This window comes from Bombus affinis, chromosome 4, assembly GCF_024516045.1.
Source record: "Bombus affinis isolate iyBomAffi1 chromosome 4, iyBomAffi1.2, whole genome shotgun sequence".
Lineage (NCBI taxonomy): Eukaryota > Metazoa > Arthropoda > Insecta > Hymenoptera > Apidae > Bombus > Bombus affinis.
In genome coordinates this window covers 8912755-8926614 of record NC_066347.1, presented here as the reverse complement: position 1 = coordinate 8926614, position 13860 = coordinate 8912755, and the positions used below count along the sequence as shown (strand labels likewise).

Below are 13860 nucleotides of genomic sequence, written 5' to 3'. Positions count from 1 at the left end.
TGCAAACACAAAAGCTTTTAAATATTTCTATAAATGGAAATTTATAATAGACACTAATTAAGTTAATGAAACAATTCTTGGAAAAGAACCGCTTCCAGGTATACGTTAACGCATCAAGCTGCGAAATTTAATAACTTATGTAGGCTTTTGACGATGCAGAAATAAATCAAATACACGAATTATATACGGTGTTCCCAGCTAAATATTTGTACGCAATTTTCCACGAGAATATATCTCCTCTTTAATTTGCGTTTTATTTTCGATGTTGAAAAGGATAAAAGGATAACTTTTTTACATATCGATATATACAACTCATTCAAAAACTTTGATCAACCGTTCTCATACAGTCTATCCGTACTATACTATATTTCATCCCTCTTCAAAACCATGCAAATACTAATAAATATTTCTATGGAGAGCTTTCCCCCATTCTTTATATCGACGATCGATACAGTGAATTACGAACTCGTTCGATTAACGAGATCACCAATAAAAATAAGAGCTATCGTTCTATGAACCGCTCTGATCCGCGCTAACTGAATTTCATCGAAACCGAATGGTACGTCATGTCGCTGAATGCTCCTAACTGTTTTGTTTACGTGCGCGATTTCACGTTACGAATTGCGTTTCTCGAAAAGCGAGTACCAAAGAAACGCGTTACGGAATCAATCCGTCGTTAAAGATGCGCGGCGAGAGTTTCTAATTGAAGTTCCTACCTTTCTTAACCGCAAGCTGTTTTGCTCGATATTTCAGCGAGAAGGTGTTCCGCAATGTCGACGCCGAGGAGAACTATAACTTACTGGAGGACATTTACGAGACGCTAAGTTATCACTGCGGTAAGATGTTATTGCTAACAGGATGTGGATGTGTATATGTATGTGTGTGTGCGCGCATATTCAGAATGGTGTGCATGTTTACTTTAACAATTTGCTTCAACGTACAGAGGGATGAACACCAGAAATTCAAAGAATTATCTTTGAACGTAATAATACATTATTACAATTTCCTCTTTTAATTTTAAATTTACAAACAAGAAAAATAATACGATAGAGCTTCGATTATCCGAATTAAAATCATGGTACATGCTGTTCAAATACTCGAATTTTTCAGATGATCAACTTTGTTCTTATGTCAGAGAAGCTCATTTACTTCGAACGAATTTACACATTTCTCATGTTCGTTTTCCAATCTATCTTACAAAGAGTCATATCCAAATTTTTCACTAATCGGAATTTCAATGATCGATTCTTTGGATAATCGAGATTCTACTGTACTGGTAAAACAGAACTAAATATCGTTTTTGTCGTCTTTAATTTACTTTCTAAAAAATTCTAAAGAGCTATCTAATGTTAGCTCAAACTATAGTTCTAGCTATGTCAACGCGATGATGTTGCATTTTTAGTAATAAAATTTTACAAATGCGGGAATTGCGCTCATTTGTTAACGAGCAATTCGTCATAGGTTAACCGTTCCATGGAATCCCTGCAAAATTTCAAGCTTCTGTTTGCGAGAGGATGATGAAAGGAATACGTTTCACTTAACAAACATGCATAAAATTATAGCATTTGTGCGCATCTGACAAGCGACCATTAATCTTTTTATTCCTGTGATTTTCGAATTTCACATTTTATATATCCCGTATTTTAGCAAAATTTCGGATCAATAATTGCACCTTGTTTAATATTCTTTTCGCATTTCGACCTTATTAATGACTAATATCAATAGCTGGTAAATTATGCAGCATAGTTTGCAACATTTTGGACGTAACTAGAAATCGTAGTAATATTAATTGAAACGATATCAATTATGTTAAACTTCATTATAATTTTGTTTTACAGTACACTGCATTTTGTGATTACCGTAATGTAATGACTACTGCAATTATTGAAAACAATGAAATGGACATTAAAGGAATATTACGATTAATATCAACGATAAATTGGTATGAATTTTTACGATTAAAACTCACAAGAACGAAACAATATAGACACCGTGTCATCATAACATGCAATACTCCATTCGTTGAAATTTCCAAGAAAAGGTTATAGCTTGTTCACCGATAGGGATTTAAATTCTGTATTTTTTAAAGATGTTCAATTATTTTTATTCGTCGTATAAAACTTTGCAAATCTAACTGGTACTCACTACATAAAAAACATTCCATCTCTATTTCTATTTTATTATTTTTTGGTAACTTAACTTATAATTTGAAAGCACTTTGTATTCTATCTTTCTAGTCATACGAGGCATCCTCGCGCGACAGATTAAGAACGAGTCTATGATTATTGTATTGATGAGTATTGGCGTTTCGTCGTTTTCCGAAGCTGTACACGACAAATCTTCCCTCGAATCTCTAGAGACGAAAAGTTATGCCATACTTCGCAGGTTTCGTGTACCACGTACGAAGATAACAAGACACTGTCCATTTACAGATTGCTCGTGTTGTTGCTCGTATTTTTCATGGCCAAAGCTTAGGTTACATATTGCATCGGTTGCACGAATAGATGAATATACTTAAGTAACATAGGTTTCAGAATCACAGTGGTGTAAATCAATCCATTGTAATTCTTCGTAAAATGATATACTACAATTTTTATTATACAATATTCGTTATATTTTTAAAAGTCATGAAAACGTAGTAAAGAATAAAGTTATAACATAATTGGTTATAAAATCGAAGGGAAGATACGTTTAAGAGTTGAAATATGTAGTCCAGCGAATAACGTAAAACGTTAAGAAAACCTTAGCATTACATCGAAGATATCGTTTCGAGACATTCGTAGGTATTGCCTTTTATCTCCTTTCGAAAACGTCGCTATTGCTTGTCTTCGACAAGGAAACGAAGCTGTTTGTTAGCTCCGTGAACGTGTTGAGACATCGAGCAAAAGAAATCCACGCAATCGTGTCTTTGTTGTCATTCCACGTTGCAAACAAGACTGATACGGATATCAATTTCGCGAGAATTTCTTCAAAGAAGACACTTTATAGCGTCGAATTACGGGCAGACGAGCACTGGTCGTAAAATAAAATCGATGCCCTCTATAAACGCGTTTCACGATCGCATCCATGGGGACATTTTCATTTTTTTGACGGTTACGATAAATGGACGGCAATTTGCGTGCTCTATGCAGTTTACTTGGCGCCGGACGTCGAACAATTCTTTTTCGAGATGGTACTCGGTCGAATGCCGTCGTTCGACGCTGTGGCGACTTTTTAATGGAAGAAGAAAGATAAAAAGAACAAAAATGAAAAGGATTGTGAGTGAAGAGAGGAAAGAGAAAATAGAAGAGAAGAAGGAAAAGAAAAATTGGAGTCCGATGAATGGAGAACGTCGGGCGTATCTATTCATACAGAGAATCCGGGACTAATTTCGTTGAGCTTTTCTATTCCCCGCGATTCTCTTTTAAACGTCTTCGGCCGTTTTCCTCCCTCACACGGTCGTTGATAACGCGTCACTCGTTAATACAGGCTTGACCGAGTTTTTAATTGAATGACCGCGGAATGGCGCGAAAACCAATCGATATGTAGCCCGGCAGATATAAAATATTCAAAGACGTTCCATCTTGGTAACAGGGGCACAATTTGTAATCCCCTTTTATCCGATCCGCTCGTTTTCGCGCGTCTTCATTAGAGAATCGATGCGTCACTTTGAAATACTGTCTCTCCTCCGTGAAAATTAAACACGACGCGGTTTCTGGTTTTGTCGAACGTCGACGTAACGCATATCGTAGAGACAGGAAATGATATTGAAAACGATAATCTCACAGATGATGACGCAAATAGCGAAGAGATGTATTGGCAGAAATTTTTCGCTAATGATGTGAACAAATGTAGATTATGATAAAAATCACGAAATTAGATTTATTATAAATCGTACGGATTATTTATGTTTGAATGACGTATACGAAATTGTGCGCGTAAAATTTCGAATAAATTAAAAAATTCGCCCGAAGTTGTAAATTCAATGCAACAGTAATTTGTAATTTGATACAGCTTTCAATTTTCCAACCACGTTTATAATCAAAATCTAAATGTTCTTTCCTCAATAACCACTTGCATTTTCTCCTACTTCGAACTTTATTCTATCAAAAAGTATCCACGATCGCGTTCAAGCCTCACGAATAGCGTGATCGAAGTCGCTTCTTAACGCAATCCCCGAGGAACGTACGTAAATATCACATGTTTGCAGAACGGTAAAATTGAATCGCAGACGAATTAATTCGTTATTCCCTACCTGCGAAGTCGGTAAACTATCACGAACGGTGTGCAAATTTCATAGTCTCTATTTAATACACTCCTACAACTAGAACCGAACAAAATTTATAACTGAACATTACCTATTGTACATAGTATCGAATTATCAGACACACCAATGAACCACTCAATCCCTGGAAGAACTGCTTGTAATGTTAGACGAAAATCGAAATAAAATTCTTAATGTTTAATGGCTTTACAACCAAAACTCTTATTCAATGGAAAAAAATGATTTTTTTTCGAAATTTGATCAGTAATCGCGTATTTATTATTATTAATTATAATGACATTGTGAAAATGATAAAAAATAAAGTTGATCAGTTTGGTTTCTGCGAGGCTCATTTATGAATGGCAATGTAAGTGTGCACATTCATGACAATAAAAACACACAACATTAATTATTGAAAATTCTACGATATCCGGATTGCGAAAGTCTTAAATTCGTGATTAAGATCTCGATTAATATATCTGCGATGAAACATGCGTTGGCACTGTTACAGCGCATGTAATGGTACTGACATGTATCACTCGTATTACGCACGCGGTCTTAAACATGTAATACATGCGCACGTGTCGTCGAAAACGGCTCAAATCTTGATTTTCTTGCAATGCGAATTGGAATCGTAGCTACCTAGCCCCGTAATTACCCGTAGAAATGCAAATTCGTGATACGAGCAGAATACCCGAGTAACTATGCCAGTCACGCTCATGACGTTATCTTGATGATACAGTTCTAACAAGATCGCCGTTGCAAGGCGTGTAACAAACGATCCCATATGCGAAGTTTTCACGTCGATGCAATAACGCCGTACGATATGCATGTAATTTCTAATCTGAAAGATTAATTAACCTGATACTTGACCTGAACCAATAATGAACCTGACGAGCGTGGTCCAAGAAAATTGCATTCGTGTCCACTATGATCATGTTTCCGGCGATAGTGCTTATGACGTGGATCACATTTTACGGAGTCAAGCTTGGTACGTTTAATGGAAAATACCTGAATGTGTCGTTTTTCTAGTTGGTTCTTTCACGTTCAAACGGTTCGTAATTTTTTAATTCTGGATAATTCTTATCGTAGGTGATTCTTACATAGATTTTACTATATCATTTCCAAGATGCGTACCGAATTCCATTGGCCTCTAAGATATTCTTTCTCGAGATTGAAACTAGCGTATCCTTGGAGATGTGGGAGGAACGAGCGTCTGGCTGAATATTTTATCAACGAAACACCAAAAGCGAAAGATGAAAGTACGTTTAATAAATCAAATTCGACCACGTTTTCTGTTCCCTTCTGAAATTTCTGAATGTTATTAGACTGAAGAACGTGATGAGTTATACTATAAGGATTACGAAATATACACGTAAAAGAAGGATCTTGATAAATGGGTAAATTTATTGAATAAATGTATGTACATAAAATTTATACGTCGTATATAAAGTAGGAGAGATTTACCGTATAGGGATGGAATTCTTTAGTACGTACATGTGTATATATTTAAAGCATACATATATGGTCGAATTTCCAGGAGGTATAGGTTATACATAACAGATTTTTGGTCAAAGTGCATATTATCATTCGTCTAACACGTGGTAAATGTAAACCACCCCATAATAGGACGCATATATGGTTACTCTGAAGTGACCTGACACATATGTAACCCAATAAAGACAATATGGACCGCACTGGACTCAACAGAGACAATATTGGGAACGTGGGTTCCGTTAGAGACGTTATCAAATACATAGGGCCCAACGAGGATGTTACTAGATACGTTGACTTAATAGAGAGGATACTAAAAATGTAAGCTAATAATACCTATAGTATACATATACAAATTATACAGGGCGGGTTGAAAATCATAGTACAACCAACCATGATACAAAAGAAAATTTTTCATATGTCGGCTCGTTTCTGAGAAAACCAAGTCTGAAAATTTGATTGTCAGAAATGATTGTTTAATTATTATTGCGAAGCTGGGAATTCCAAAGAATTCAAAAAGTCCACGTATCGAGGAGTACAAAAGCCAAAAGGTTATTAATTCAAAAACACAAAAATCCAAGAGTTCAAAGTGTACAAAACCCCAAGGGTTTAAAAGACCAAGAGATCACGACTTCGGGAACCCAAAAGTTCAAGAGTTCAAGGTTCCAAAAATCCAAGAATCCAAGAACCCAGAAAGTAAGGAGACCAAAAATTCGAAGATTTAGACGCTCATAAATCGAAAAGCCCAGAAGATTGGAGGAAAATCCAGACGCAGAGAATCTGAAAAGGTCTGGGAATCCTAGGGATTTGGCTTATGTTGTTTTCTTCTGCGAGATTTTGGTATTCAGTTGTTTGTGTCGTATTACATTTTATGCATGTATGTTCTCAGTAATTGCGTGTATGTTATGTCATGAAAAATAGATATTATTTTAATACGTTATCGTATTGATTAGACATGTAGCCGCGTTTACTAAAACTTGTGTCACTTATACGATGTTCACTGATTTCGCATATATATGTATGCTTTGCAGACATCTACAGAAAATTTTTCGTATTATTTAGAATGTCTATGAAGTTTCAATCCTCGTAAAAAGCAGATTCACTGTCCATACTAGAACATTGTTGATATTCTGTTCTTCAAAATTTGGTGTGAAATAACTACTTTCAGTTCAAACAATTAACTTTATTATTCCCTTCATCACAAGCAATAACAAATTGTATTATATGTTCATTTATAAACACAGTTTATGAGTTTATTGCATTTATAAATATTTGTAAAACACGTGAAAAGACTGTTAATATTTTTTTCATGACAGTACGTCATATCATATACGTATACGTCATTAATATTCAAAGATCTATGAAAGCGCTAATTCAGGGAGTAGAACAGCCAATTTAAAAACAAGCCGACATTTTTCGAACACTTGTTGGGACACTTACAGAGTAGTTACTGCAATTATCTTCACCCAATTAACCGTGATAAACATTTGTTGCATTCGAAGATGATTATAAGTTGCGCACACAGAACTTTTAAATGTGTAACTGTATATATACGGATCGTTAACCTCTGCGCTGCTACGATCTAATTTGCCGTTCAAATGTAAACTTATTACATGGATCCATAATGGAAATCAGGGTTGTAATGGAGTGGCCCAATTCTTGCTTTTTGTCTTGCTTAATGAAAGTATCGACCATGCAGGTGTATGGAAGAAGCCTCGTTTCGATGCCTTTGCATTGAAAATGTGCTATTTAAAGGAATAGTCCTCGATATTTCAAAGCTATGAATGTAGATAGACACATGTATAATGTATATTTTTGGAGCATACTCAACCTGCTCAACATGCTCTTGTTTATAGCAAATATTTAGCCTGTGGCTCGATACAGTAGAATTCCATAATTTCCTCCATTGCCTATTATTCATAAAACAGACAATCAAATAATAGGAGTTCACATTCAGATAAAAGAAATTAATGAAATTCGGATAAAGGTCTATCATATTCTAAAATTCTCTGTACAAACTTAGTTTACTGGCGAAGTTTTTCTCTGTGTGAAATCGCTACTAAGTTTGTATTCCCTGGAAACTTTACCATACCACGTATAAAAGTCTTTAGATGAGAGAATTTTTCTGAAGGAACAGGATAATTAATTAGTTTATTGGAAGTTCTCATCGCAAACCGATACAACCGATAATACAAATTAATTGTTTTAAGAAGCTAATTTCTCAAGAATAATTCCACCTCGGTGAAACAATAATTTTCCCACTTAATAAAGTCACTGCGACAAAAGAAGATCCTAGCAGTCCGTGAATAATGGTTCTACATCGATGGATCTTAATGATGCACCGAGAATTCCGACTAGCATGTTCGATGAGATGCAATATATGTTGTCAGGTGGTTCAGGCACGATCCTTCATCTTCGAGGGCATGTTAACCTAATTTGCATTCGGTTGTCAAGTACTGTAGTTATAGTACAGCATGCTTCGTGAACGTCTCATTAATCATCATGGACAATCAATATGCAGAGCAACGTATTCAAATTCGACTATTCTATCGGAACTTTATCAACGATTTCCGGCAGCGGTCTTTCGAAATCAGAAAGTCTATTCGTCGATGGCGTGATACTCGAGTGCATTTTGCAACATTTGAACGTTTTACAATAATTCCTTTCGCTATGATCACATCAAGCAATAAAGAGAAGTAAAGAATAAGAATTGCGTTTGAGATTCCGCTTGTTGAAGATGGAGTACAATATGTACAGCGAGAGGAAGCTCAGACGATAAGAATTTATTACTCATTAGCGCGACATGCTCTACGATAATGCAATAACATAGCTCGACCCTTTGTAACCGCGTTGCGGTGTACGGCACAGCTTGCGCCCTCGCAATTAGGATGGAAAACCCTTTTACCAACCGTGAAAGATTCATCTCCGACCGAGTCTAATATAATTTCCCTGTTTAAACGCATTATTATTGCTAGATATTATTACTGCGTGAAAACTCCAGAGACATCCGTGAAATCGGTTTTACTCCGTAAAATTAACATCGATGGTTTTCCAAAGAACAGGTTTCTCGCGGTATGGTCCGTCTTCTAGGTGTGGAAGCGTGTTCCTCTGACGTTACCGATAACAATGCAACAAGAGCGAAAGAAACAGCGAAGGATGAGGAGAGAATAAGCGAGGGAAAGAGAAAAAATAAAAGATAACAAGAGGGAGAGTAGCACGAGATCGTTCTTTGGAGTTGGCCAAGCGCAAAAAGGATTTCTCGTGCGATCGTGATGGAGCCTTGGAGAGTGGCTCGAGACGCTTCGCCTTGAAAAGGCGTATCCCGTATTAGACCTTTTCTCCTATTGACTCGCGTGGAAACGCTGCACACAATCACGATCGATACACCATTGCTTGCTAGCTGAAGAAAGGGACTAGTCGAAGTAAAATGCAACCTTTTTAAGGGGGCACGAATCTTTTGAGAGTCGCTTGCCTAAATTCTAGATCTGTTTCTATAACCTAATTCCAGCTAGTTTTCTATAACTTGTCGCGTATCATGGTCCACGAATTATCGATACGAAACATGCACCAAAGTGCTCAACGCTGCAAAAGCGTACACAAACGTATGTAACGGTTGATATTCAATCAGCCGTGAATATCAACATCCCCTCAAAGGGAGTACACCCTGCTTCGTCGAAATCGAGTCACGAATAAACGCGGTTGAGAACTGTTACGCCGCGCGCCAATGTCGAAGACGGGTTCAAAGCGAACTGGAAAGAAGCCTGTGATATTTCGTTAGACCGTATTGTTGCCTTAACGTTGCTTTGGTAATGAAACACATGGGACTTTTCATGAATTGAGGAGGGAAAGAGCATGTCACTGCACAAAGGATCACTGTTCAGATTTTTTACGACAAAGACATGGTTATTGTGATTTCGTAATTGAGGGTAGTTCCTGTAAGGTTCAAGAATATCGATTCGAGGATTTGTTCGGTGACTCTGTACTAGGGCATTTCCTCCTACACGGTGTTGCGTGTTCCTTTACTCGAACCTTCGTGTCCCACGACACTAGATTGTAACACACGAAAATAGAGGAAATATCGAGAGGGCAGAGCTTCTCGAACGTTTTCTGGACTATGTGCTTCCTCAGAACCACATTTTCGTTGACTTCCTGGCAATCTTTGTAATTCACTATTTACATATATCGCACCAGTGTCGCAAATTCACTGAGAAGTAGAAAACTATTCGTAAATTAAATTTTCAAGATTCAAACGAGTTTGATATTGAAGCATAACGAACCACACTACCAAAAAGAAGTTTCTAAACTTTTCATGGAACTGGTATTCTTGATTTTTCCTCTACACACTTTTGTTCTGTTTTCAAGAAAAGCCATCTTTTACTTTCCTAAACTAGATCAGCCGTTATTTTCTAGAAAACGAGAACACAAACTAAAATTCGGAAACCAGATTTTGTCCACAGCTTATATTTTCTCTCTAAAATACGTAACCTTAAAAGAACCATAAGAATTCAAGTCACATTGCGGTATATAAGCAGTATCTAACTGAACAGCATTCAATCGATAACATCGTAACGACTCGGTATACCTGTGCGAAACTCTAGCTTCAGCGAACAACTCTCTTCCAAGTCAGTAAAGTACAAACAATTCGTAAATTCTTTTATAAATATACGACATATTAAGTGAAATCATTTAATATACATTTTCTTAAGCATACATTGTAATGTCTCTGTTCCTGCATCCAATATTATTTATTATTAAATGATTGAAAACATTTTGTTCTAGTGCATGGTATATGTGACCTTTCCATGTTTGCCTTCCAACTATTATTAATATCATGTTACCTTTATTGAAATTATTGGATTGAAGTATGAAGTGGTGGTTGAATTAATTATGTTAATAAGTACATGTATATGGAACTATAATATTTGATCAAAGATGTTTTTATAAAAGTTAATGTGAATATAATAAGAATTCTTTCGGTTGAAAAACTTGTTAAATAAGTGATTGAATCGTATTTTATCCTGCGTAAAATTCGGAAAGAGATATGTCGTATAAATTCGGATTTATAACACCATAAATTCGATGTGCACAGGAGGGACATTTATGACATTGCCTGGTAAGGTTCAGAATCGACGTCGAGTTGATTCAGGTTAGGTTTCGAAACCAATTGAGGGACTCTGTGGGAAATGATACAAGTACATTTTTTCCCAGAAACATGATGAGTGCAGGAAATAACACAAAAGATCTGTATTTATCTCGAAAATTTTGTTATAAATTTCCAATCCTTTGCGATATTGTTATAACGTTTTATAAAAATATGATACACGTATATTAATCGTCTAACGTTTAGAAGAAGTTCAAAGATTCGCTTAATACTTTTCTCATTGCTATTTCTCGTCCACTTGGATTTTGCGATTTTGTAAAATTTAAAGAAATTCAAATATTTGTAACATTATAATAAACTGTGTTGTTTGATCCTCCTAATAGGTTCAATATTTCGTCATTTATACCACTTACTCCTCCGAGTATCTTAATTCATATATACTAAGCTAATAGGTTGATCTTAGTTCTTTGCTCCCCCTGTATTCTGAACATGTTTACCTCTTATAGAAGACGACAGGCTGCGAACTCAGACTGCCAAGGAGCCATCGATTTGTCAAGCTTAGCTGGGCGATTTGGCAGGCTGTCACAAAAGTATCACGCGATGTTCCAGACGATTGGCCGTACATATTATATAGGCGGTCGGTGACCGCTATTGATTATCGCGCGCTGCCAGTGACATTCGGTGGGAAATAATACGCGCGGCCATTAGAACTAACCGGGCCAGGTCGCTTCGATTTCCGGATTTGCAAGGGAGCTAACCGCCGCTTTATCACGGGAACTCGATTCTATCGGTCGTTTATCGACCGCACGACCTCGAGGTCGACGCGTAAATTTTTCCCACCTCCTCAAGGCTTGGCCTGCACGCCGCTGATTTCCTTCTAGGAACTTACATTTTTCAATCGAGCCGCAATGGAAGATAGAAACTGCGATCGTAGAGTTTTCTGCAGAGTATGTAGAGAATGAAATGAACTATGAGATTTTATACTAGTATTGTAATTCGAAGATGGTTTTAATTGGAAAGAAGACTTGAGACTTCGGTTCGATCGTTCTGATATGCGTTGTTGAGCTGCATTTGTTTCGTGTTACTTCAATATCATCGTGTTTCAAACAAGCTTTAATAATAATCTAGCTGAGTGAGTTTCTTTTTCGTCACTGTTAGAGATAAAAAACATTCGAATCTCGAATCTCGAAGGGAATGTCTATTTGATCGATCGATTCTCTTTGTCGATATACTAAAACCCAAATGCAAAAACGGATCTGTGCTGAATCTGGATATTGGCAAAGTTCAGTACTTTTGAAATGCAAAAAGCAGTCCTTAAGCACCCCTATAATTAACGCAAGAACCATCATTCCTGGAGTGATCCAGAAATTTGAGATTGATAATTATTTGCTCAGAGAAAAACACGTACATGTATAGTAGCATGAATCGCAGATTTTCTCCAATTTACATCAAACTATCTTCTTTAAAATCTTCTTCTTAATCCTTTGAAAACTTCTGAAAAATTCAGTCAAGCTAAAAGATTCTAGAGACCAGAATTACAATAACGGAAGGTGCATTCGGCAAATCGAAATCGTCCGATTATCATCAGATTAAAAGCACTCAGCGTGTAACGATCGGAATTTTTATTTGTTTCCTCCATTTTGCTTGATCTTTATCACAGGGACAGGGAGATTTGAGTAATTCGTCGCTGGTCGTCTCGTCAGCGAAATTACGGTCGCATTCAGTCTGCTGCGACGAATATCTCCCTGGAACGAGAGATCCAACCTCTCTGTTCTGATTTTCTTGTTGTTTTTTTTTAATTACTCCATCCATCGGGAAACATCGAACTTGCCGGACATGAAAGATATTAAACCTTCTGCTAGCTACTGGCATTTAAAACGTATAGGTATGTTGTATAAAACACATTTTCTACGACTTTGGAATTGAAAAACAACGATGTGCTCGGGTGCGGTTAACCGATTATAAACGTGAAACGTCGTAAATGTAAAACGACAACGTTGTAAACTTTGAAAAATCCTGACTTTCGGGATGTTCGAACGATCGATACTAAATACGCATCATTAAAAGTTGCGAAGAAAAAACGTGATCCACTTGTTGAAATTTCTATAAGACTACGTCTGCTCACTGTCCTCGTGCGAACGAGGCATTACGCATTCCGTTGGAACGCTCGAGAAATAGCTAAGTAATTAATAAAATCAGGTTAACTGATGCGAGAGAAAATGTGAGAAAATCGAAGAGAATTTGAAGAGACAAATGGACTTTTCGAAAAAGAATTACAGCGATGTTCGGGAAACTTGTTAAGTATCGTAAATTCAGTTGAATAATGTTCTAACGATGGAGTGTGGGACTTTCGTTTCCACGAAAGAAGTAATTGCTGAAGTATTTGATTGGTGATAAACGAGGATATCGATAAACCAAGAGTAGATTGTTTGCTGCATGCAGTTTTTGTTACTGGCGAATATTTATATGGAGGGAGTTTCTACAAATACGGTTGGTAGCTCAACGAGATTTTTAACGAACGTGTTGTCCCAGACTTTCTTACGAATCTCTTGGAGTTAAATCTAACATTGTACGCTAGAAAACCACATTCGAATAAATGACACGTAAAAAATAAAAGTCATATCGTAGGAGGTATCGTTTCATTTATAATTAACTGCACTACACGCAAGTAAAACAAGTGAATTTACATAATTAACAGCAGTTTATTAATACTTTTCGTTGAAAAAGGAATGTATGTTCATTTATCGAGTAATACTATCAGTAATTAACGACCTGCCATTTTCCACGCAGATACCCTGTAAAAAATATCCAAACAAACGTGTAAAAAAACAATCAAAAAACCGAATAATTATCCGTAAAATATTTCGTGTAATTTTCTGTCGCATTTGACAGTAGGGACATTTAAATTTCTGATACAATAAACCCCCGAGCATTTTCCAATCATGCACTTTCCAATCTAACTTCAAATACTCTTTTTAGCTTTCTTTGTCCATTTTCTGCATGTTGAAACTTTTATATTATT

The 13860-nt window shown here is 36.5% G+C and overlaps 1 protein-coding gene and 1 long non-coding RNA gene across 2 annotated transcripts in view; both read left to right on the top strand.

Annotated features, from left to right (window-relative positions):
- Window positions 1-13860, top strand: part of LOC126915832 (head-specific guanylate cyclase) — a 49899-nt gene that overhangs the window by 30891 nt on the left and 5148 nt on the right. The window contains exon 3 of the mRNA XM_050720927.1: window positions 754-836. Within this exon, the coding sequence (XP_050576884.1) occupies window positions 754-836 (83 nt within the window). The remainder of the gene's footprint in view (window positions 1-753; window positions 837-13860) is intronic.
- On the top strand, window positions 843-8216 carry LOC126915865 (uncharacterized). The gene is made up of 2 exons (XR_007710366.1): window positions 843-5505; window positions 5572-8216. It is a non-coding gene; the product is annotated as an uncharacterized LOC126915865 (long non-coding RNA).